Here is a 24,944-nt window from a genome sequence, read left to right as displayed (position 1 = left end):
TGCCTGCTGCAGTTTCTCTTCAACTCTGTAGGTGAATTGGGGAAAGGAGGAATGAAAGGCAGATAATGTAAGAAGAAAGACGGAATGGGTGAGACAAAGGAAAGAAAAAACAGAGCAAAGGGGGGAATGTGATCTGGAGGGTATCAAGAAAGTAGGAAAACAGAAAAACTGCAAGGATGATGGAATGATGACTGGGATAGTGGCAGAGTGGATGAGAAAGGTTGGTGGAGGGATAATACCAGGAAAAGGGTTAAAGCTTTGGGGATATAGGTTAGATATTGCATAAATGTGGACTGAAAGCCTAAGAAGCATGTAACTGCCCAAAGGGACTTTAAACATCTATGGTATTTCTTAAACAACAGAGCCTTGTTACCGATTTGAAACCTCATTTGAAATTTAGGAGAGTTTCCAAGTTTCTAAAGCAGTTTGTCTTCCATTTAAAGGAAAAATGTAAAACTAAGCCACAGGGTGTGTCTGAACTCCTCGGTTCATCTGTGCAGTTCCACATTGGGACTGTGCATGTAGGGCTGGTGCCAGAGTTTCTGGCACCTGAGGCCAGGGGCAGCTTCAGGGCACATGCGTGCTTGCACCCGGACTGCGTGATGACATCACTGCATGTGATGTCATCATGCAGCATGTCGCTGTGGGCCAGCCCCACTGGCATGGCAGGCAGCTGGGACGGTGCGTGGGTGGCCTCTCAGCCCTCCCGCTCAGTTGCCCCGTGCCACCCCGGCCGCCTGCTGTGCCTGGCCTGCAGCTGCATGTAGGCAGCAGTGGCAGCAGCATGGGGCAACTGAGCGGAAGGACGGGGAGGCTGCCCGCTCAGACTGCCCCACGCTGCCGCTGCCAGCACATGCTCCTGGCCGGGCACAGCAGCTGCAGGCCAGTCATGGCAGGCGGCTGGGGTGACACGCGGGCAGCTTCCCAGCCCTTCCGCTCAGCTGCCAGTGCTGCCGCCACCCCTGGCGCCCCCTGGTGCCTCAGTGCTTGAGGTGGCTGCCCACCTTCATGGACGCGCCAGCCCTGTGTGCACGTGCAGGCCAGCCACAGAGAGATTTTTCTAGCTTAAAATCTGTGAAGGGGTGCACTCATGCCTACTGTGCATGTGAAATAGCGTTCCTGCCAAAACACAGTTGGTAGTGCGAGTGCCCCAGATTCCCTCAGTTTTTCTTTGCCGCTGTTGAGAGAGGTCCATTCTTGCGTTTCACTTTGTATTTTTCTTCAGCATGTTTCAATCCTCATTATTCAAAAAATGTCACCAGTGTGGGTCCAAGATGACCCCAAAGGACTGATGTGATCTCTGCCTATTATACCTGGGAGAGGGTCACAGTGTCTCTAGCTGTAAACTTTGTCAGAGTTTCACTCCCAAGGCTAGGAGCAATAGGGCCTCCCGCCTGAAAGCTGCCCTGTGGGAGAAAGCTTTGTCAAGCCCTGACAAACTGGCAATGCAAAAATCCGCTACAAAATGGCAGTCTCCTCAGTTGGATTTGGGGGTATCTATTACGTCGAAATGGTCTTCGAATCTGAAAAAAACATTGGTCCTTGATTCTGGGCAAGTCCCTGAAGGAGGTCTGTTCCACAGCTAGTGATCCAGTGAGTGGACAAACCCCTGACAACAGGAAATGGCGCATCCCAGATCCGAGGGAAACTGATCGGGTTACTTTGGAGCCCCTCAAAAAGGCTAAAGCGAAAACCAAGCATAAGAAGCATTTGGTTTTGACTTCCCAGAGCAAGAGGGACAGATCTTCCCTGCCACCTTCAATTCCAGAGGAGGATGTCATAGAGCTACTCCATACTCCTTCACCGTCTTGCACCTCCTCTCCTCATGAAGAGGATGCAGATTTCCTGCCAATACAGTCTTTGTCAGATCCGATCCTTCAGCTCAATCCTCTTTCAACTTTGGATCCGTTTATGCCACAATTCTCAGAACCAGTCCAGCAACGTTCCATACTGGCGCAATGGCTGCAACAGCCTGTGATTGGAGTTCCTCAATCTCTTCCACCTTGGCATTCTGTTCCAGGAGTGGGTAACATTACCAACTGGCAGCACTTCATGAATTGGCGGCAGTCTGCACCTGGCTTCCTTCCATGCCAGCCATCCTCCTTGGTTCTGGCCATCTCTTCCCACATGCTGCCGCCTTTTCCATCTGTTCCAATGAACTCTGCAGATCTGACCTTTGCCGTTCCGATGTCTTCCACTCTGAGAATGGTTCCACACCACTGGCTTTGTCTACCATCACCGGAGTTTCCCAGTTCCGATGAGGAGGAGAACATCATCTCGCACTCGGACATGACCTCTGATTTGGCTTCTGAACCCTCCCCAGAAGAAACAATGGGGGACATGGGTTCAACATCTTCCAGTGATGACTATCATCTCTTTTTAGAGCAGATGGTCCAGATGGCCACAGCCTTGGAGCTGGACATTTCTACCTCAACGTCGAAGGCCAAGAGCAAAGTACTGCAGGTGTTATACTCTGGATCTCCTGTAAGAGTGGCTTTTCTGCCTGCTTGATATGGCACAAGCAGTTTGGCCGTCAACATCGTCAGCACCAGCCACTTCTCGTAAAATCGAGATGCATTACAAGCTAAAGCAGCAAGACTGCCTATACTTCTTCAATCATCTGCACCATCTTCTTTGGTAGCCGAAGAGGTGCAGGTGTGATATCGGCATGGTTCCTTCTCAGCCTCTGCAGATGAGGAAGGCAGAAAATTGGAAGCTGTAGGGCGGAAAGTCTACTCTTTCCTTAAACTCCTCCTTTAAATTTTAAGATTGCGCATTATCAAACCTCTTTCTGTGGCAACAAATGTCTAACTACATTCAAGATCTTCCTGAGGAAAGATGGTCATTGCTGAAAGCATTGCAAGGTGAGGCCATAATGCTGGAGAAGCAGCAGATGACAGCTGGAAAGGATGCCACCAATTGTTCTGCCCACTCTGTGGCATCTGTGATTGTGATGAGGCACCACTCATGGCTCTGGTCCACTGTGTTTCCATGTGACAAGAAGGAAAAATTGAGGAGTTTCCATTTGAGGGATCCCTTTTCTTCTCTGAGAAGACTGGTAAATGGTTATCTCAGATGAAAAAACCACCAAACCACGAAGTCTCTTGGGGTCATTGCCCCCAACAATCATTTAACCCCAGAGGCTTCCAGAGATTGCAGCCTTACCAACAGCCTTATCAGCAGTCCTACCACCAGTGACACACTAACCTATAGGGCTTCTCTGGGTATTTTGAAACTGCTAACCAAACCAAAGATTCACCCGGAGGTTTAAGACAAAGTCATATGTGTCCTACAAGTTTTATATTTCTATGTGTTTTGTAATTTAAAGTGCTATTAAGTGCTAGATAGTTATAAATAGATTTTAAAATTGCGGGGTGTGTGTGTGTGTAATAACAGTCCAACTGGTGAATAATCATGAAATGAAACTGGTAAATATCTGTTGTGTAACTTAAATCTCTCATGTATTTTGAAGGTCATTGCTGCTCATGTAAGCTGTTAAAGTGACCTTTACGGTCTGCTGCAAGATGGAAGGAGAGCACCAGAGTACAATGCTACATCTATGAGCCAACTGGTTTTGCCAGCATATTTTCAAATCTCACACCCGTTTCATATCCAACTTCTTTTCAGGCTGTAATCTTATAACATGTTAACTGTAATAAAGATTTTAAAATTATACTAATGAGTTCTCCTTTATGGTTTATTTCCTAATGGTTTGAACAATGAGATAGATTTCTCTTGTTATTTATAGGGGGACTTTGAATACATTGATGTAAAAACATTTGGGAAATAAGGCCGTAGTTTCTTTAAATGCATTAAATTTTTTAACTACTGGTTTGTAAACGCCCTATTATGGAATGTTCCATCGGCACTAACCAACATGGTGACGAGCTTTTGAATTTCTTGGGATTAGTAAGTTATACCTGTACAGCAGAGGAAAGCTATGACAACAGCCAGACACTTTGTGAACACATGGGGTGCTGAGACTAGACCAAAGGGTAGGACTGTGTCCTCAAAAGCCTCATCCCCGCACATGAAACAGAGGTACTTCCTATGATCTGAATGGATTAAAATATGGAAGAACGCATCAATGATATCAAACCATACATTTGCTTCTAGACGTTGGATGACCTTTACTAGAGTAAGCATCCTGAACTTCTGCATTTTTATAAACTTGTTGAGACTTCTCAAATCCAGGATTGGTCTAGAACTACCATCCTTCTTTTCAACCAGAAAATATCTGGAGCAAAACCCATAGGGAGATGTCTGCAAATCAACTTTGTGAATAGCACCTTTCCTCAACAAATCACAAACATTTACTTGAAGACTACGAGAACAGGTAGATGAGGATGTAGAAGGTAAGGAAACAGGTGTGTGTGTGTTCAGTAAACAACAACTTGTATCCAACAGCAACAACTGAAAGAACCCAAGAGTCATTGGTAACAGACTCCCAAACAGCAGAATACAGGCACAGTCAGTCCAAGAAGGGCCCCTTCCTACCCTGGTTAGAACAAGGATTTCTGTCCTTGAGAAGTTGACTTGGGCTAGTGTGGCTGACATTTCTTCCCTCATGGTCTTGAAGACCTTTTTGAGGAGTGGCGCTGAGAGTGAAGAGTATGGGCGCTCCTTTATGAGGTTCAGCAATAACTCAATAATAATAATAATCATACATAGGTATATAACTTACTAATCCCAAGAAATTCAATAGCTCATCACCATGTTGGTTAGTGCCGATGGTGTCTGGCAGTTGTCATAGCTTTCCTCTGCTCCAAAGGCTGTGCAGTATACCTGTACCTGGATGACTGGCTCCTGGTAGGGGCCACAACGGAAGCCCTTCATGAACACATACATCTTACCATCAACACGGTTTCTCAGGACTGCTAGTTAATTGGGACAAATCTATTCTAACCCCTTGTAGAACCGTTAAGTTTATCGGGATGCAGCTTGATTCTTTACTGGGCAGGATATTTTTGCCCACAGTCAGGATGCAAAGGTTGCAGAGTTTAGCCCGTTTTTTCCCCTTACTAATCAGTACTAGACAGCTCTCATGAGCCAGACACTTTGGGGCCTTATGGATTCCACCACAGCCATGGTGTTTTTTGCCCATCTCCGTATGCAAATACAACCCCAGGACCACCAGTCAACAAATCAAGCTGTCTATCCCCAGAGCAATACTTAAATCCTTACTCTGGTGGATTGACCCCGACAATTTATCTCAGAGGTTCAATTTTGGTACCTTTTGTGCTGATATCTCCGTCTCTAGTGACGCCTCCTCATTGGGTTGAGGTGGGGGCATTGTGGCATGCTTTCTATTCAAGACACTTGGTCTCCAGATGAATCTAAGTTGCACATTAGTGTCCTTGAGCTTTGAGCGATCTGTTATTCCCTTGTTTCTTTTGCAGGTACTCTATGCAACAAGAGGGTTCAGATCCACACGGACAATGCTGCAGCACTATATTATCTGAACAAGCAGGGGAAACCGCATCGCTCAAGCTCTATGCTGAAGCCGCAGCCCTCTGGGAATGGGCCATGCTGAACAACGTCCACCCTCAAGCTATTCATATAGTGGGGAAAGCAAACACCACAGCAGATGCCCTCAGCAGAGTGTTTCTGAATCAACATGAGTGGCCCCTACAGGAAAAATACCTTCTACCCATTTTCCATCAATGGGGATTTCCCTTGGTAGATCTGTTCACGACAAGGTCCAACAGAAAGGCTAACAGCTTCTGCTCCTGGGCAGGGACAGATCCTTGGAAGATGCATTTCAGAGCTCATGGTCTCATGGCCTGTTCTATGCCTTCCCTCTTACCCCACTGGTAACCAAGTTCCTTTGCAGGATTCAAGCATTCCAAACTCATTGCATCTTAATCACTCTTTCTGGCCCCCTCAGGAATGGTTTCCGACTCGTCAGTCTATGGCCCAAGGTCATTTGCACCATTTACCATTGGCTCCAGACCTGTTACACAGAGGAGATGTTTGGCACCACAATATTGCCACTCTGAAGCTAACAGTGTGGTTACTCAACCCCCCCCCCCCCCGCCCCAATTTAGAGTGCTCTAATGAGATGGCACAAATAATTTTGAATGCACAAAAATTGTCCACCAGAATTTCCTACAGTCAGAAATGGAATTGTTTCTCTCACTGGTTACAATCCAGTGATGTCTCACCTTTTTCCTGTCCATTACCATGCATTCTGGAAGGCTTACACAAAGCGGGACTATCAGTAAACAGTATAATGGTACACATTTTGGCCTTTCATGAAAGAGTAGATGGTAAAACCGTGTTTGCCCATTATATATCTAAACAGTTTCTCAAGGGTTTATTTAGAACTTTCCCTCCCAGAGTTCCTCTAGTTTCGCAGTGGAGTCTGCCCTTAGTGCTTGCCCAGTTGATGTTGCCCCCCTTTGAACCTCTGGCGTCTTGTCAGATATGTAACTATGAAGGTGGTGTTTCTCAATGCCATTACCTCATCCAGACATGTGGGGGAAACCACTGCCTTTCAGATTGCAATTTTTGCAATCTTGCAATTTTTCCATTAAAAGGTTGGATTACATACCAGTATTGAGTTCCTACACAAGATGATGTCCAAGTTTCATTTGCATAGGTTGTGTTACCTGTGTTCTTCCTCAATCTCACTTCTAGTGCAGAAAGATCATTATACCTGCTAGATCTTAGAAGGTCATTATTGTATTCTATGCAAAGAACAAAACACATTTGAAAGTCCAAGTCTTTGTGTGTTATGCTGGTAATTGTAAAGTACATTCAGCTTCTTCCTAGACTTTGTCAAGAAGGATTGTCTCAGCCCTTAAACTCTGTTATTGCAAAGCTGGCATGAATTGCCCATTCTTGGTCAAAGCACACTCTACGCGAGCTCAAGCTGCTTCTACTACATTCCTCTGAGGTGTGCCATTGCAGGACATGTGTCAAGCCAGGGCCAGGGCCTTTTCAGTCCTGGCCCCAACCTGGTGGAATTCTCTGTCTGAGGACACCCGGGACTGTCAGGATCTTCTATCAATTCGGCGGGCCTCTAAGACGGATATGTTCCACCAGCCATATGGTTGAGGCCAGCATGAAATCCTCACAGAGCCTCCCACCAGCCTCCCACTAAGTGTGGGGTTATACAGTGTCAACCGGCTGGCTGCCCAACATATGGGTAAAGCACGGGGCTATGTAGTGCCCATTAGTTAGCTGACCCATGTATGGGTTGCAGTACATTATCTCTCCGCTTCCCTCCCCCTGTATGCTGATGGTTAGGAATCTGGAATTGACCCCATCTTGGGACAGTTATTATCTGTTGATTTTATGATGAACTGTTTTGTGAATTGTTTTTAATATTTGTATTATATTTTTATAACTTCTCTACCTTGTCCTGAGCCCGCTTGCGGGAAGGGAAGGTTAAAAATGTAATAAATAATAATAATAATGATAAACTTGGTCTCACCCAACACATTCATCAGGCATTATTCTGTGGATACAAATGCAAGACTTGATTCAGCAGTAGGCACGGTTGTGCTCCAGTCGCTGTTTGGCTAATCTTTCACACTTTCCTCTATTGGTGAGTAGCTTGCTATACTCCCAATGTGGGAGTACACAGAAGGACAAGGACGAAAACAGTATTACACTTACCTGTAACTGTTGTTTGTTGAGTATCTTCTGTGCAGGCACACATTCCTTCCCTCCTGCCCCAATGTGTTATTTGTCTCTTATTGTTTCTCTGGCAGCTCAGGAGAACTGAGGGAATCTGGGGGCACTCGCCCTAGCAACTGCATTTTGGTGGGAATGCTACTGTGCATGCCCCCTTTGAGAGATTTTAAGCTAGAAAAATTGCTCCACGGTTGGCCTGCACGTGTGCAGTCTCAGTGTATGCCTGCACCGAAGATACTCGACAAACAACAGTTACAGGCAAGTGCAACTCTGTTTTAAGCATGGTGTAAACATTACAAACTCTTTGGATCTTGGCCATGTTATATACAATTTTTGTCTTACAAGACAAACAGCTAGTGACATGTTAATAAAACAATAAGAAATAGTGTAGTGCAGTGGTTAAGAGAATGACCTGTGAGCCAGGAAACCCTGCTTTACATTTCACGTCAGCCTGGAACTCTGTGTAGCATTGTCATTAAGCCTCCCATCTGTACTGTGGGAATGCTAATGCTAGAATACTATTGGGTTTATTTATTTAGTACATTTTAATCTCATCCTTCCTCTAAGAGCTCAGGGCAAAGTACTCTGTTCTCACTCTGTTCACTTTATCTCATATCAACCCTATGAAGTGGGTTAGGTGGGGAGTGTGTGTGACTGGCCAAGTTCACCTGGATAGCTTCTGTAGCAGAGCAGAGATTTGATCCTGGATCACCTAGATTTTAGTCTCATGCTAGCTACTACACAACCGTGTAACAAGTCATGTGCCTTGAGCACTCACAAAAGGTACTATGCAATACTTGCATGCAAATATTATTGTGATAAAAATGATCTAGGAAGTCCATAGATTTGTGCCTCTCTTCCTCTCCCCCTGTGCATAGACTTTTTGGTTGAAACTAACAGTAAGTTGTTGTGGCATCTGAACTGGGTCAAATGAGAAGCTGTCCTTTGTTCTCTTGCCTATAAATCAGGTGTTTGAACTAGGTTTAAAATCCTGCGAGAACAAACCATAACTTGCTGTTTCATCTCCAGGTTAGATGTCACAACAAACTGCAATCTCTATATGGAGGAGGAGCTCAAGGACTTTCTGGCTCAGGCTTGGGTTTCTTGTGGTGTCTGAAAACAGCCTATGTAAAGAATAACATCATTATAATTTCTAGGAGTAACCGTTTTAGCAATTATGACTGATCTTATCACTAATTAAAATGGATGCAAGAGATGATATCTTGGTAAACAATAGCTTAATTGCACTACCTTTCTATTGTTCTCATTTCTAGGCATTCCCTCCAAATACCATCACAGCTTTCATCTACTGTAGTTCTGTGACTTTACTTTTCACAGTAATCAAGGTGGTCAGTTACCGTCTGCATGTTATGTTTGACGAAGGGGAAGTAATTCAGCAACAACTCTCTTGGAGGGAAGGAAAGCAAAATAAAGAAGCTAAAAGAGATAATGCAATTCGTCGTATAAATCTTAGGTAAGTTTTCTTTCCCTACTGTGTAAAATCATTCTTGGTGCCCTCTGATTTACTTAGGGAGCGTACACACACTGAAGGAGACTTCTACATGCATATTATTTCCTCGATGTGAGAAAATGGGTGCTGATGATTTTATTTCTCCTCAGTCTAACTAGGAGGTCTATGTGCCTGTATCTCTGTCAGAAAATTCATGTTAGTGTGAACTTCTTGTTAGATGGAGTTAAATTAGTCTCCTTCAGAACAGCTGATCCATATTTTTTGACAGGAAAACACATTTATATTGAAACCATTAATAGCTATTGTAAGGAATAAGCATCACTGACTTTTTGTCTTCTGTAATTCTGAATAGCAATAATATAGGGGACAGTGCTGCATTTGAAGATCTCAAGCGTAATGGTTCAACACCAACTATTCACAGCAGTGTAAAAGTGCAGGCTGTACTCTCTCACCAGTCTTCAGGAGTATTGGTTAGTATACCTTTTTGTATAATGATATCACTCTGCATTTGTAAAAAGTGTGTTTTTTTAACAGAAAGCTAAATCTGGTAATTTTACAGTCCTCATAATTTCCCAATTGATTCCATGTTTGGTGTATAAACTGCACCGGGACACTTTGCCTCATTTTAACATCAAACTAGATGAGACCCTAGAAGATCTGTGAAAGATCTTGACATATTATGGGGGTGGGGGGGTGGGGGGGTTATAGGCTTGATGGAACCATACAGTAGGCTTGATGAAAACATGAAGAAACAGGTTTATTTCATTGGTATGTGTGGCTTGGTTGTTTTTTATTTTCCTTTTCTCCAGCCTTCTCAGTATTATAGCTGGTCTCAGGCATGTTGGTGACCCTAGACTGGTGGTCCTGAGTGACTTTAACATCCATGCCAAGGCCGATCTGTCAGGAGGGTTCAGGATTTCATGGCATCCATGACAGCATTGAGCCCGTCCCAAGTAATTAGTGGCTTCACACATTGAGCAGAGCACACACTGGATCTGGTCTATTATACTGTGACCTGGAGGTGGGAGAATAAAAGCTTACTCCCTTGTCATGGACAGATCATTACCTGATAAAGGCCGATTCCAGACGGGCACAAATAGAGCGAGTGCTTTCGCTTTTTCAGCGACCTCACTCGTAAAAACCCGCAATTTCCTGTCCCGGCTTACCTGCGGTCCATGCCGCTCAGTTGCGCTCTATAAGCAGATGGTGTGAACACGGTATTGCGGGTTTGCACACTTCTGGACGCTTCGTTGCCGCGGAGAGGCCCTCCCCTTTTCCTCCTTCCTTTGCCGGCTGGCCGGCAACAATATTCCCTTAATTTTTTTTTAAAAACCGGGCGCCATTTGTGCAGTCGCACGTTTGCGCACATCGAACTGCGCAAATGTGCACAAATGCACAAATGCACAAAAGCGCACAAAAGTCAATGCTGCATATTCGCATACCTGTACGTTTGCGCATTTGCGCAAAACACGTAAAAAAAATTTTTAAAAACCCAAAATGCGAACCAATGAAGGCCCCCGACGTCAACTGTGACGGGGAGGAAACAACCAATCCCGGGTACCTCAGTTGGCCGTGCGAACATCCGGAAGCGGGACGGCACGGCACGCTGCGAGACAAAGCGGATGGAGACGAAAGTGATCGTGTGGCCGGTAAGCGATTATTTCCGCAGAAAAACCGCAATTTCTGGCCATCTGGAATCGGTCAAAGTTTAGCCTTACTGCTTCCTCTTTCTTCCACAGAAGTGGTAGATCCATTAAGATGGTCCTGTCCAGGTACCTGATGGCTTCTAATGGCTTCTTGTCAGCCCTTGGGGATTTCCCCACCTCAGCTGCTGACTATTCTGTTGAGGCCCTGACCACTCTCTGGAACAGGAAGATGGCCCAGGCTGTTGACACAATCACCTGTAAGCACACTTTCTCCCTGGACAGAGCCAAGCCAAGCCATCTCCGTGTTTTATGGGGAAATTGATGGCAATGAAATGGGAGAGATGAAGGCTAGAGCGCCACTGGTGGAAAACTCAGAGCGAGGCTGATCAAACACAGCATAGAGCCCATAGTAGAACCCATTATGCAGCAGTGATGGTGGTGAGAAGGCAATATTTCTCTGCCTCCCTTGTGTCTGCATGTAATCATGCAGATGAACTGTTCATGTGGTGTGGAGGCTTTTACATCATAGCCCCTAGGAATGGGACTTTGACCATATGACAGACTGCTATGATCAATTTGCTACTTATTTTGCAGACAAAATTGCCCAGATCTGCTCTGAGTTTGAGGGAGACATGGGTGCATGTTCAGATTATGTACCTTTGGCATCTGCTTGTCTGGTTTATATGGATACCTTTAAGCTTGTGGAGCTTAAACTGCCCTCATAGCATGAGGAGGGGTCTGACTGCTCATCAGACACAAGGGACCATGGTTTAAAGTTACTAAAGAGGGGGGGAAATGTGTCACATCCCAATCAGTTATTTTTAAGTATTCAAGCTAATAAAGTGTGTTATCAAACACTACAACTTATGTTACTTTGAACTCATATATTCATTATTCCACATAAAACAAATAATTGGAATACTACAATAGCTTCTATACAGGTATATATGTCAATTAACCTCCCTAGTACTTTCAAAGTTATTCACAACCCAATGTGTCTCAGTCTATCAAAACATAAGGCACTAATGAGTTGTAAAGCAATTCATTCACAGATTATGCCTCAGATCATAAAACCATTAGGCACTTAAAGAACTAGTTGGGTTCTTCTGGTTGTTTTGCTCTAGCAAGGGACTCTCTCCTTTTTGTTTGCCTATACTTAAAGAGTGCTTAACAATTCATAGTACATTTCAAATTCATTAACTCCAATAGTCTATAGGACTACAAAGTGCTGAAAACTTGCAATTTACTTAGCAATTCATTGTGTATTTTACAATCACTAACAACAATAGTTTCAGTCCATAGAACCAAAGAACGCTGAAAAGCTGGGACAAACCTTGAGCTTCCAAAGTAGCCTTTTTTCTGATCTAGCTTGTTTCTCCCAATCTTCTTCAGGCATCAGTGCAATAATAATATTTCATATGGAACCCTTTCATTATTCTAAAACACTCCAAACCTTCCTATGGTGGCAAAGCCCTCTGCAACTCACCATGGTTGAATAAGGTTCCTTAAGATTGGGATGACATTAGCCCTCCTCCAGACTTCCAGCACATCATCTGTCCATCAAGAGGTCTGTAAAATGATTGACAAAGGGTCTGCAAGCTATTTTGAAAGTTCTTTAAGCACTCTTGGATGTACCCCATCTGGCCAAAAGATTTGTACACATCCAGAGTAGCAAGGTGCTTCTCCACAACTTCTCTGCCCATGTCAACTAGCAGCCTCAAAGCCATGCCTTGCCTACTACCATCTCTATGTGGATATGTTTTCTTCTTCGGGGTGAAAACTGAGGCAAAATAGGCATTGAGTCTTTCTGCCTTCTCTCCGTTCTCTGTCAGAATTTTTCCAGAACAGAAGGCTTTTAACTTTTAGCTGTTTTTGACAGAACATCACCCAAGCCCTTCCTATCTTCAGAATACCTAAAGACTAATGGACTCCCTGCCTAACCAGCAGACCTCCTAACCCTTCTCCCACCAAAATCCAGCAACCCCCAACTTGGTCAGTTGGCTAGCAGTTAAAACTGCCCGAACTCATTTTTTTACTTCTTCAACTTTCTATCCCACTGGTTGTTGTGGGTTTTCCGGGCTGTATTGCCGTGGTCTTGGCATTGTAGTTCCTGACGTTTCGCCAGCAGCTGTGGCTGGCATCTTCAGAGGTGTAGCATATGAATATGAAGAGTGTAGCACCTCTGAAGATGCCAGCCACAGCTGCTGGCGAAACGTCAGGAACTACAATGCCAAGACCACGGCAATACAGCCCGGAAAACCCACAACAACCATCGTTCTCCGGCCGTGAAAGCCTTCGACAATACATCGAACATTTCTATCCTACTGTTTGGAAGTAAGTAGCTGAGGCTTCAGGAAGGTAGAACTTGAAATTGTCTAACACAAACTCCAGAGTTTTTATAGTTAAATAGCAGCTGTGGGTGATTTTATTTTTAAAGAATTTTTATTGGATTAGAAACATATAATAACAATTATAATCACATTCTTTAATTTTTTCTAATTCTAACCCCCTCCCTTTCCCCCCTTTTTATTGACTTCCAACAGTTTTCCAACCCCCTATCCACTTTCGCTCTACTCCTTCATATTTATTTTATTTGTTTATTATAATATACTTTCAGATTCTTCTAAGCACTATTTCCACTTCCTTTCACATATAAATTGTCATATAAATTGTCATATAAATAAAATCCTCTTAATCTATCTTCTTCATTAAAACTACTAATAATATTCATTTTGATAACCTGTGTTTTATCTTACTCCTTCTATTCTCTTCAATATGGGACAAACAATTTGCCCCCCTTTATACATCAATTCCAATACTTCTATACACATACTTATTATACACACTTATTGTCATTTGCTTAGGCTTCTGTTCTATATGTTGTTCTTTATCTATACATATACCATAAGTCTAACAATTAGACCCATCTTTGAATTTACGTATGTATGTATATATTCACTCTATGTTATACGGTTATCTTTCCAAAAAATATAGATTAGTTAATTTCTATCCCATTAATTCACATAGTATCAACGCTATTGCTACTTAATATAATACTTAAAAATCATATAAAGTTGCTTAGAATTTTTCCATTAACTCTCCACCCCCTCGGTATAGTCACTTCTCTCCTCCTGTGTACCTCAATAATTTTCAAACTGCCACAGTTCTCCTCCCACCTCCCATTTTTCACCAAATATTGTTTCAGCTTTCCCCAGCCCGTGTTAAACTGCCCTGGATCAAGGTCTCTCAGTTTTCTTGTCATTTTGTCCATCTCCGCCATGTACAGCAATTTGTAAATCCAGTCCTCAGTAGTTGGCACTTCTTGTACTTTCCACTTCTGCGCATACAAAAGTCTGGCTGCTGCCGTCATATAGAATATCAATGTCCTATGTTGTGCTGGGATGTCTTCCATTCCCAAGTTCAGTAGCAGGAGTTCTGGGTTCTTGTTAACTTGAAATTGTAAAATCTCACTCATTACTCTTATTATTTCCCCCCAGTACTGCCTAGCTACCTCGCAAGTCCACCACATATGATACATTGATCCCTCATGTTTTTTACATTTCCAGCATTTATTAGACATATTCGAGTTCCCTAGTGCAATCTTCTTTGGCGTCAGATACCAACGGTAAATCATTTTGTAAATATTCTCTTTAATATTGGTACATGTCGTGATTTTCAATGTATGTTTCCACAAGTATTCCCACGCCTCCATTGTTATTTCTTTGTTAAAGTTTATAGCCCACTTCACCATTTGCACTTTGACTGTCTCATCTTCAGTATACCATTTTAACAACACTTTGTAGACCTTAGAAATTTCCTTTTGGTCTTCTTGTAAAATTACTTTCTCTAATTCTGAGTCTTCCATCCTTATCCCTCCCTTCGCACAGTCTGAGTAATAAAGATCTCTAACTTGTCTATATTGAAACCAGTCGTAGTTTGGAGACATCTCTTGTTGCGTTCTTATTCTTATTTTAAAGGATTCTATTTGAGTTATCTCCTTATACGTTAAACACTGTTGTTCATTATCGACAGTTCTTGGATCTATTACTTCATATGGAACCACCCAGGAGGGAATTCCTTCTTGTAGGTATTCTTTGTACTTCTTCCAAATTGTGAAGAGGCTTCTCCGAATATAGTGATGCAGGAACATAGAATCTGCTTTTACTTTATCATACCATAGGTATGCATGCCATCCAAATAATTTTTTGTATCCCTCTAAGGCCAGCAGTTTGCGATTTTTCGATGTGATCCAATCCTTCAACCATACCAGACAGATTGCATCATAATAAAGTCTCAAGTTGGGCAGTTGCATTCCCCCTCTTTCTTTTGCATCCTGTAACACTTTCATTTTCACTTGAGGCTTCCTGCCTGCCCACACAAACTCTGATATTTTCCTCTGCCATTTATCAAATTGCTTGGAGTCCCTAATGATTGGTATCGTCTGTAACAGAAACATAACTCTTGGTAACACGTTCATCTTGATTACTGCAATTCTTCCCAACCATGACAAGTTCAGCCTATTCCATTTGATCAAATCATGCTCTATTTGAGTCCATAATTTCTCATAGTTATTCTTAAATAGATCTATATTTTTTTGCAGTCAATTCAATTCCCAAGTACTTCACCTTACTTGTTACCTCACAGTCTGTTATTTCCGTTAATAACTGTTGCTTTTGTTTAATCATATTCTTACATAAAATCTTTGATTTCTTTTTGTTTACATAGAAACCTGCCAAGTCTCCAAACTCTTTTATTTTTTCTATTACCTTAGGCATGTTTTCAATTGGATCTTCCACAATTAACATTATATCATCTGCAAACGCTCTGACCTTATAGGAAAAGTCTTTTATCTTTATACCACGGATTGCATTGTCTTCTCGAATCTGCATCATCAAAATTTCAAGAACCAAAATAAACAACAATGGGGATAGCGGGCAACCTTGTCTTGTACCCTTTCCAATAATCAGTTTTTTAGTCAGCTCATCATTCACCACAATTGCTGCACTCTGGTCTCTATAAATTTCTCTCACTGCTCTTATGAACCTTTCCCCCATTTGTAGCTGTTCCATGGTGGCAAACATAAAGTCCCAGTTCAAATTGTCAAATGCTTTTTCAGCATCTACAAAAAAGAAACCAACCTCCTTATCACATCGCCTGTCATAGTATTCTATAGCGTTTATGACTGTCCTTAGGTTGTCTCTGATTTGTCTATTTGGTAAAAAGCCTGCTTGTTCTTCTCCAATAACTTCGGCTAGCCACCCCTTTATTCTCTCCGCCAAGATCTTTGCGAAAATCTTGTAGTCATTATTAAGTAAAGAGATAGGTCTGTAGTTTTTAACATTGGTCAAGTCCTGTCCTTCTTTGGGGATCAATGATATATTTGCTTCACTCCAGGTATCTGGGATCCTTTGGTCCCTCATAACACCATTGATCACCTCTTTTAAAAACGGTACCAGTTCATTGGCCATTGCCTTGTAAAACTTAGCTGTGAGTCCATCAGGCCCTGGCGCTTTTCCCAAGTTTGTTGACTGTATTGCCTTCCTTATCTCTTCTTCTGTTACTTCACTGTTTAGTTTAACTCTCCACTCCTCGGACATTACTGGCAGCTTCATTTTCTCCAGATATGCGGCTATCGCATCTTTATTCACTTCTTTCTTATCATACAATTTAGCGTAAAATTTATAAAAGGCTCTGCTAATAGCGACCTGTTCCAGGTGTACTTTATTGTCATCACATATTTTATTTATTATCTTTTTCTCCTTTCTTTTCTTCAATTGCCATGCCAAAAATTTCCCAGGTTTGTTCGCCCCTTCAAACGACTTTTGATTCAGTCTTTTCAGATTCCATTCCAATTCTTTATTATTCATGGCCGTCAACTGCTCCTGAAGGATTTTAATGTCCTGATATATTTTCTTTTTCCCTGGTCTTTTCTTCAACTGGATTTCTTTGGCTTTTATTTTTTCCATAATCTCCTGTCTCTTCTCCTCTTTTTTCCTTCGGAGTCTTCCATTTAAGTCCATTAATACACCTCTGATTACTGCCTTGTACGTGTCCCATACCTTGTTGGTTGGTACTTCTTGATTCATGTTGTACTGTATGAAGAATTTAGTCTCCCTTCTCAACATTTCCATATTTTCTCCCTCTTGCAACAAATCCTCATTTATTCTCCATCCTTTTCTCTTAGTTCTTTTTCCAAATTTCCACATAATTGGGTTATGATCTGAGCCTACCATAGGCATTATTTCTACTTCCTTAGTCCAAAGTACTAAGTCCTTTGAGGCCCAGATCATATCAATACGCGATAAGGTAGAGTGTCTTGCAGAGAAAAAGGTATATTGTCTGATTGTGGGATTCTGCGTTCTCCACACATCTTCCAACGCTTCCTGTTGCATTAATCCAAAAAAAGTCTTTGGTAATAATCCTCTTTTCTTTTGTGTAGTGGCTGATTTCTTGTCTTGTTCCAAATTCGTAACTCCATTGAAGTCTCCTGCAAGTATTATCTGATCATATGAAAGTTCATCTAGTTGCTTCTTTAAATCCTCAAAAAAGCACTCTTTAGCTCCATTAGGCGCATATATTCCAATCACCAACACTTTCTTTAAGTTCCAAATGCATTCCACTGCTATAAATCTGGCTTCCCCATCTCTAATTATCACCTTTGGTTGCAGCTCTTCTTTTATATATAGTACCACTCCCCTTTTTTTCTTTTTTGAGGCCGCTACAAATTCAATGCCCAATTTACTTACTTTAAGGTATTTTACATCCTGATTTCTAATATGAGTCTCTTGTAAGCAAACTATATCACATTTCTGTTTTAATAGCCAGTGGAAAATACTTTTTCGCTTATTAGGTGAGTTAAGTCCATTTACATTCCACGATAAAACTTTGCACTCCATATTCAAAGCCTTGTTGTTGGTAAGTCTTTTTCATTGTCCATCATGAACCTTTCCATTTCCAATTCAGATCTGATGCGCTTTCTTACCCCTCCAAATTCAAAAGATATCCCTTCCGGTAATTCCCATCTGTATCTTACTTTCATGTCTTTCAAAGTCTGGACTAACACTTTGTATTTTTTCCGGTCCAAGAGCACCGATCTGGGTAACTCCTTCATGATGATAATTGTCTTGCCATCAACTATCAATGGATCTTGAAATTGCTTAGTCACTATCATTTCCCTTACATTCCTTGTCGTAAATTGCACTATCACATCCCTTGGTACCTTTCTCTGGGTCGCAAATCTGGAATTTATTCGGTACACCACATCTAGGAAAGCCACAACCTCCTCCTCCTCCTTTTCCAGGTATTCAACTAACACTTCAGTCACCTGTTCTTGTGCTGTCTTTCCTTCTACTTCCAACAAACCTCGAAACCTCAGCTGCTTTTCCATATATTTACTCTCCGCAACTGCCATTCTTCCCCTCATTACTCTCATGTCCGTTCGCTGCGTCTCTGTAAGGTTGTCCATCGCCTTCTCCACATCGTTAACTTTTTGCTGCGCTGCCTGCAGGTCGGTTTGTATCGTCTCCATTCCCTTTTTTACTTCTACCAGCTCATTTTTAACTGTCTCTTTGACATCTTTGACTTCTTTCACCAACTCCAATTTTGTTTCTTTAAGCTCCTTTAGCATTTCACAAAATTTTTTGTCCAAGTTCTCTATGGCTGCTTGCCACTCTTTCTTCGACATCGTGGGGCTTGATTTACCTCGCTCCCACGAGTCTGCACCTTTTCTTAGCTCCGTGGCGTCCAAATTGGTAGTCCTTTTAATTAATTTAAAAGTCCCGGTCCTTTAAATGAACAAAAATCGCTTCAAAAATCCAAAATGTCGGGCGTCTTTTCTCTATGGTTTCTCTGTACCCTTTTGTAATCCAAGATGTCCTACTTCCGCCCTTGCTGAAGCCAAAGCCCTTCCCTGTTCAAAAATGGCGATGCCCTTCTTCCTGTCTTCCAGTAGGGGCCGTCTCCTTCTGGCGACTCTATCACTATTACGTACTTCCTGTTTCCCGACTCTCCGCTGCAGCTCTCGCGATGGTAGAAGTTTTCCCACAGCCTGCTATCGATTCTCAACCACAGGTATGATAAACAAATGTCTCTTTTCTGAAATTACTTCTTTTTACTTAGTCCTTTTTGGAATCTATTTCTTGCCGGGTTTCCCCCTCCTTATAGTAAGTCTGTTGCAGTTTAAAAAGTCCTTTTAAAACTTCGTTACTTTTAACAATCCATCCCAATTCAGGAGATAGTGATCTTTACCTTTTCAAACGTCTTTCTGGGTTGTAATCACTGCTTCAATCTTAAGTTCTCTTTCCGTTTATTTTCCCCCTGTTGAAGCTTGGGCACGAAGGTCTTATGCCAGCCGCACTGGCCCCGGGTCTGTCGCAGAGATCTATGCCGACCTGTCAAAGGGTGGGACCTCAAGGGTCGAGAGAGAATCCTTAGCGCAGAACCCCCCCTCGCCCGAGATCAACGCGCCCTGAGGTCTTTGAGCGTTCTTTGCCTGTTCTCCGCCTGAGAGCAGGTGGCCGGGGGCTATTTGTGCCCCTCCGGCCGCTGAAACGGCAGCCCGGTCAGCTCTGCACTTAGAGCTGCGTTAGACCTCCATGGATCCCAAACCGGAAGTCCCGCAGCTGTGGGTGATTTTGACAGAGGCTGTGTTGCACAATTTCTGCTAATTCAACCACCCCCCACATATCCTGGGAAGTTCTTTTTGTGCTGCTGTCAGTCCCTGATGGGTAACCCCCTCAAGACCATCCACAGTGAACACACGTTGGTTCCAGCAGAATCAGCTTTATTAGGATCTATGCAGTTTAGGTCTGTTCTCCATCATGGAGCTTGACAGAAGTGACCATTCAAATCAAGCATTCTTTGTTATAGTTGATTTTCCCGAACTCCAAATGACAGTTAAGGTTTTGGCGCACAAGCCTACAAGAGTTGTGTGAGAATCTATTCAGTTATGACTATGTATCAGGTATACAATACATATTTCCCAGCATCTGGGAAAAGGAGTGAAAACTGGCATCAAGACACACCAAGGTCACAGCTAGCTGAGACTAGAGATGGGCACAAACGGCAATACGAACAAAAAAAAGCCACCAACAGCCCAATCTGCTGTTCTCGAGCAAGCTGTTTGTGAGGCCCCATACTAAACGAACAGGTGGTTGTTGCAAGCCGCATTCATTGCTATCCGTTGCTGTTCGTCAAGCCAGACAGTCTGGCACCTGCAATCAATTCCCTTGGCAATTTAGGCAGGGATTGTCTGAACTCTGTCTGAACTCCTGCTGTTGCCCTGGAAACCCCAATCTAAGCCCAATTTAGCTTGATAGGTAGGTCTTTCTTGATAGACCACTTTCAAGCCTGGAGCTCCAAATTTGTTACAACAAGGGAGCAAAGACCAGGGGGGAGGGGGGCTCCCAGCTCTGACTTTGCAGAGAGTGGAGAGACAGTTGCTGTTGGCATTTTGATAGAGAGAGTGCATTGGAGCTTGAATTTTCTTTGTGTGGGGTGGGATAGGGATCTACCCCTTCAAGTTCCAGGGCTGGTGCCAGGCTCTGGGCCAAGCTATTATTTATTATTGGTACCTTTCCTGCTGCCTGCTTAGGTAAGGTTTCTGGGAGTGGTGCGGTAGGGATCTACCCCTTCAAGTTCCAGGGCTGCTGCCAGGCTCTGGGCCCAAGCTATTATTTATTATTGGTACCTGTAATGCTTTTAAGTAAATGGGTGCATGTGTCTTTAAATGCTTGGTGTGGTACAGATGAAGGGGGGGGGGGGGTGAAAGAGAGGGATGAGTGAGGGATATGATTGGTTGATGACTGAGAGTGTGGGTGGAGTGAATGCAGTTTTAGACTGAGAGTGGAGAAAGAACATTCAGTCAGGGAAAGAAAGGCAAGCTGTGTGCTGCCTGAGCATGTTTAAGTATTATTGAGAGAAATATAACCTGTGAGGAAACCTGAACTGAGTATGTTTGTGAAAGAACATTCAGTCAGGAAAAGAGAGGCTAGCTGTGTGCTGCCTGAGCCAGTTTAAGCATTTCTGTGAAAAAGATTCAGTCAGGAGAAAGCAGGCTAGCTGTGTGCTGCTTGACCAGTTTTAAGTATTTCTGTGAAAAATATTGAGTGAGGAAAAGAGGCTAGCTGTGTGCTGCCATAGCATGTTTGAGTATTACTGAGAGAAATATAACCTATGTGGAAACCTGATCTGAGTATGTTTGTGAAAGAACATTCAGTCAGGGAAAAGAAGGCAAACTGTGTGTAAAGCCTTAGAAGAGATCTATCCCAGAGTATCTATCATTGCTATATCCCATTCCTATCCTCAGGGCCACATAGAACCACGAAGGAGCCTAGCGCTTGGGCACATTACTAAAGGGAAAATTTAAATAAAATATCTTGGAATATAATATTCCTGGTGGCAGCGATCTACCTAGAGGGTGTAAGGGAAAGATTAAAGACAAAATCTACCCAAGAGAAAGAAGGGGTCGTAACAGTACCTTTCCTGGTGCCTGCTCATGTCAGGTTTCTGGTAGTGGTGCAGTAGGATCTTGACTTGGATGATGGCTGGAAGAGAGCCTGCTGGCCCCCCACGAACAGCCAACCACGAACATGTTTGTGAACAGGGCCATGTTCGTGGTTGTTCGTGAGTTCCTGTTCATGGATGACAACGAACAACAAACATCATGTTTGGGGTTTTTTTCTGTTCGTGCCCATCTCTAGCCGAGACTTGCTAACAGGAGAGGCCCTTTCTGGGTCCCAAGGAAATAACATCTGTAATATGGTTACAGATGATCAGATAGAGTTACACATCAATTTAGTAATAATGCAGTACAGCTTCAGTGTATTGTGGCACAAGCAATATAATAAGCAGACAACCATGGTATGGCTGTACACAGACATGACATTCTGCCCTCCCAAAGAACGTCTCCTCCCTTCAAAGGAGTCCAGGTCTGTCAGGATATAGATCATGACATTTCTTTATAAGTTTAGGAGCATTCATGTTAGAGGATTGGACGCACTCCTGGTAGCTGGGGTCAAAGTATTTCCAATGCACAAGGTAATAAAGCTTATTGTATTTAAACTTTGAGTCCAGAATGCTCTCTATTTCGTGATGCTGGGAGGGAGGGAGGGAAGCTCATTAGCTTCTTCCTCTTCAAACACCTCTCCAAACACTTCTACTTGGGCACTCCAGTGTGAAATGTCCAAACCCCCCGCACTGGATATGTTGGCCTTGTTGCCAGCGCAAACGTCTCTCCATTTCCAGAGGTTGGAATATAGGTCCTGGTCATTCTTTGGTTCCCGTATTCAGATGCGTTGGTTTGGACCCCCCTCGCTGATGCGATTTCATCAAAACAAAGTAAATGTTTATTTTAATAAGAAGCTTATCAGTTTCATATTATTTCTTAAGCTTGATGGTTTCAAAGAGTGTTATTGGTTCTTAAAGTTTCTTTTCATAGACACAGTCACACAGATCTTCTCTCAGGCTTCACACACAGTTTGCCTGCTTCAAATATCAACCTCTCACTCAAATACACATAGACTTTCTCTCTCAGGTGCACCCACAGTTTGTCTGCTTCAAATAGAATGAATATATAGTCTCACAGACACACACAGTTCAGGCTTCCACACAGGTTGCCTTTCTTTCAAAAATACATGGACACTCTCCAGCTGCACACAGCTCACCTCTCTTGCCCTGGCTGAATCTTTTCTCTCCCTCAGTAACTAAAAACTGCATTCACTCCACCCACACTCTCAGTCATCAAGCAATCATATCATTCACTCATCCCTCTCTTTCACCTCCACATTTCATCTGTACCACACCAAGCATTTAAAGACACACACACACTTAAAATCATTGCAGGAGGTCTTGTTTTCAGGTTGGAGAATTGGCCTGACCATTATCTACTGAAGGCAAGGGCTGTAATGACACTGATACCTGGCAAAAAGGGAGGCCTGGTTAAAGTGTTCTGGCTTGTTCTGGTTTCCAAAATGCTCTGGGGGATTTTAGGATTCCAAACACAAACTGTCAGGACTGTGGCAGCAGCCTGGAACGTGAAACTCCTCAAAATTATTGAATTGTTCTTTGTTGACCTCTCCCACCCTTGAGGAGAAAGCCAGCCCCATGGTTTTTGGGCGACCTAAAGTGGGCCAGAAGACTTCTAAAAAGAAGCTGGCAGAAAACTTGCACTGAATCTGACAGAGTGTGTTATAGAGCCCATTGAAAGAAGCAGCGGTGATAGTAGCTAAGAAACATTATTTCTCTGCAACCACTACCTTAGCCAATTAATGACCCTCCCAGTTGTTTATGGTATCTTGACATCTGCTGACCTCTAATTCTAAACTTTTACCATCTCAGGAACAGACAATTAGCTGTGATGCCTTTGCAAGGGTTTTTTTTTTTTTTGCTAATAACAAATACACTCTGATTTGGATCCTGGCTGTAATAGAGGCCAGGCAGAAAAAATTCTTAATACAGTGTTTGATCTGTTTATGGACCATTTTGCAGCAAAATTACACTAAGATTAGTCTCACTAGTCTAGTCTCTGAACCTCAAAAGGCTGATCAAGATTAGAACAATCAAAATTGGAGATTTAACAAGGCTAATTTTCAAAAGTGATTCAACATTTCTCATTACTGTAATAAAATGGTTCAGAAAGTTGCAAAGGGATAGAGACTAGGGAGTATCTTGTTCCACAGGTATGCTCCCACTATGTAATTTCAGCATCAGTTATTGTGTCATGTTTAAATGTTTGTGCTTTGTTATCTGGTTTGTTTCTTCTCTGTTTCAGATCTCTGGTTGGGTCCAAATTCTATCGCACTGTTTATTGAATGCCCCATTCTGTTGATTGTATTTCACTTACACTTTATAATCCACCTTGAATATCAGTGAGAAAGGCAGACTATAAATAATGTAAATAAATAAAATAATGATTTAACATGGTATTGCTTTTTGTGGAAGCCACATTACCCATTACTATATCTGAAGAAAGCTCTTTGACTCTTGAAAGCTTATACCCTGAAAATCATGTTGGTTTCTAAGGTGCCACTGGACTCAAATCCTGCTGTTCCACATTACTCTAGTAACATCCATTTTTTGCCATGGTTATAAAGATATATTTGAAAATATGAAGCAAAAAATTATTCAATAATTCATAAACAAAAGAGAGGGAATATTTAAAAAGTTCAAATATGTGTCCTTGATCTATCCCTTTGTCCTGTGATGGGATCAGTACTGATGATCTGTTAGGCAATAGGAAGGGAGCGCTTGGACTTGGGTCCAGCCCCTGCTTCCCTCTCATCTTTTATTGCATTCAGAATGAACAAGTAACTGTACCCTTATACCTGTAAGATGATGTGTATTGGATACGGTAGTTGCATTCAACAGTTACTTTTTAACCTTTGATTTTGCTACTGTGCAGTGCTTACTGCTTAGATTTAACTTCTGTAACTTTTACAGAAAACCTGTTTGTCATATTAGCCCTGTGCTTCATTTTAGGAGCTGCCAGCTCAAGAAACAATTGAAGACTTAAAAGGTATCTTACAGATAATTTTTGTTACTGTTATGAAACCTCTCCAAGAAAGCATTGTTTCTCACAATGTTTACAGCATATTTATAGACAGTTCTGTGACAGAATTTAACCAAATGTTGAATTGATTCAGATGTTAGCAGTCTTTTCATTAACTGTGCTAAGTCACCATTTAGGTTTATTTATTTTATATTGCCAAATCAATTAAAATATCTCTATCCCGCTGTTTCCCAGGCACCCTTAAACAATCCAAACTGTCTCTTTCCTCCTGTCTTGATTTTAGACAAGAAAGTAGTGCTTAATTTGTGTCCTAAAATGGTTTGTGATCTCACACCTAGGCCCTGACTCTCTTAGTAATGCAGAACAATTCTAAGTATTGTTAATCAAAGTAAGTTCCACCGAGTTCAATGGAATGTACTCTTCCAAGAGTACGATTATGATTGTAGGCTTGAATTATTTTATTATTGAATTATTAAGCCTTTTTTCTTAAGAAATGTATTTATTTAGTACACCTTTATTTTGCCTTTACCCCAAGGAGATTAGTACAGTGGACATAATTTCCCCCTTACTCCATTATATCCTCAAAACAACCATGTGAGTTACATTAGGGTGGTTGACCCAAGGTCTCCCAGTGAGCTTCTGTAGCAGAGTGGGGATTTGAACTTGGGTGACCCAGGCT

General features: G+C 42.4%; 1 protein-coding gene across 1 annotated transcript in view; it reads left to right on the top strand.

Annotated features, from left to right (window-relative positions):
* Positions 1-24,944, top strand: part of PCNX2 (pecanex 2) — a 328,170-nt gene that overhangs the window by 2,281 nt on the left and 300,945 nt on the right. The window contains exons 2-4 of the mRNA XM_054980165.1: positions 8,916-9,115; positions 9,465-9,582; positions 24,235-24,271. Coding sequence (XP_054836140.1) covers positions 8,916-9,115; positions 9,465-9,582; positions 24,235-24,271 — 355 coding nt within the window. The remainder of the gene's footprint in view (positions 1-8,915; positions 9,116-9,464; positions 9,583-24,234; positions 24,272-24,944) is intronic.

Source organism: Eublepharis macularius, chromosome 1 (assembly GCF_028583425.1).
Source record: "Eublepharis macularius isolate TG4126 chromosome 1, MPM_Emac_v1.0, whole genome shotgun sequence".
NCBI classification, from domain to species: domain Eukaryota; kingdom Metazoa; phylum Chordata; class Lepidosauria; order Squamata; family Eublepharidae; genus Eublepharis; species Eublepharis macularius.
Note: the sequence above shows the minus strand (reverse complement) of the source record. Positions and strands in the feature narration are given on the sequence as shown.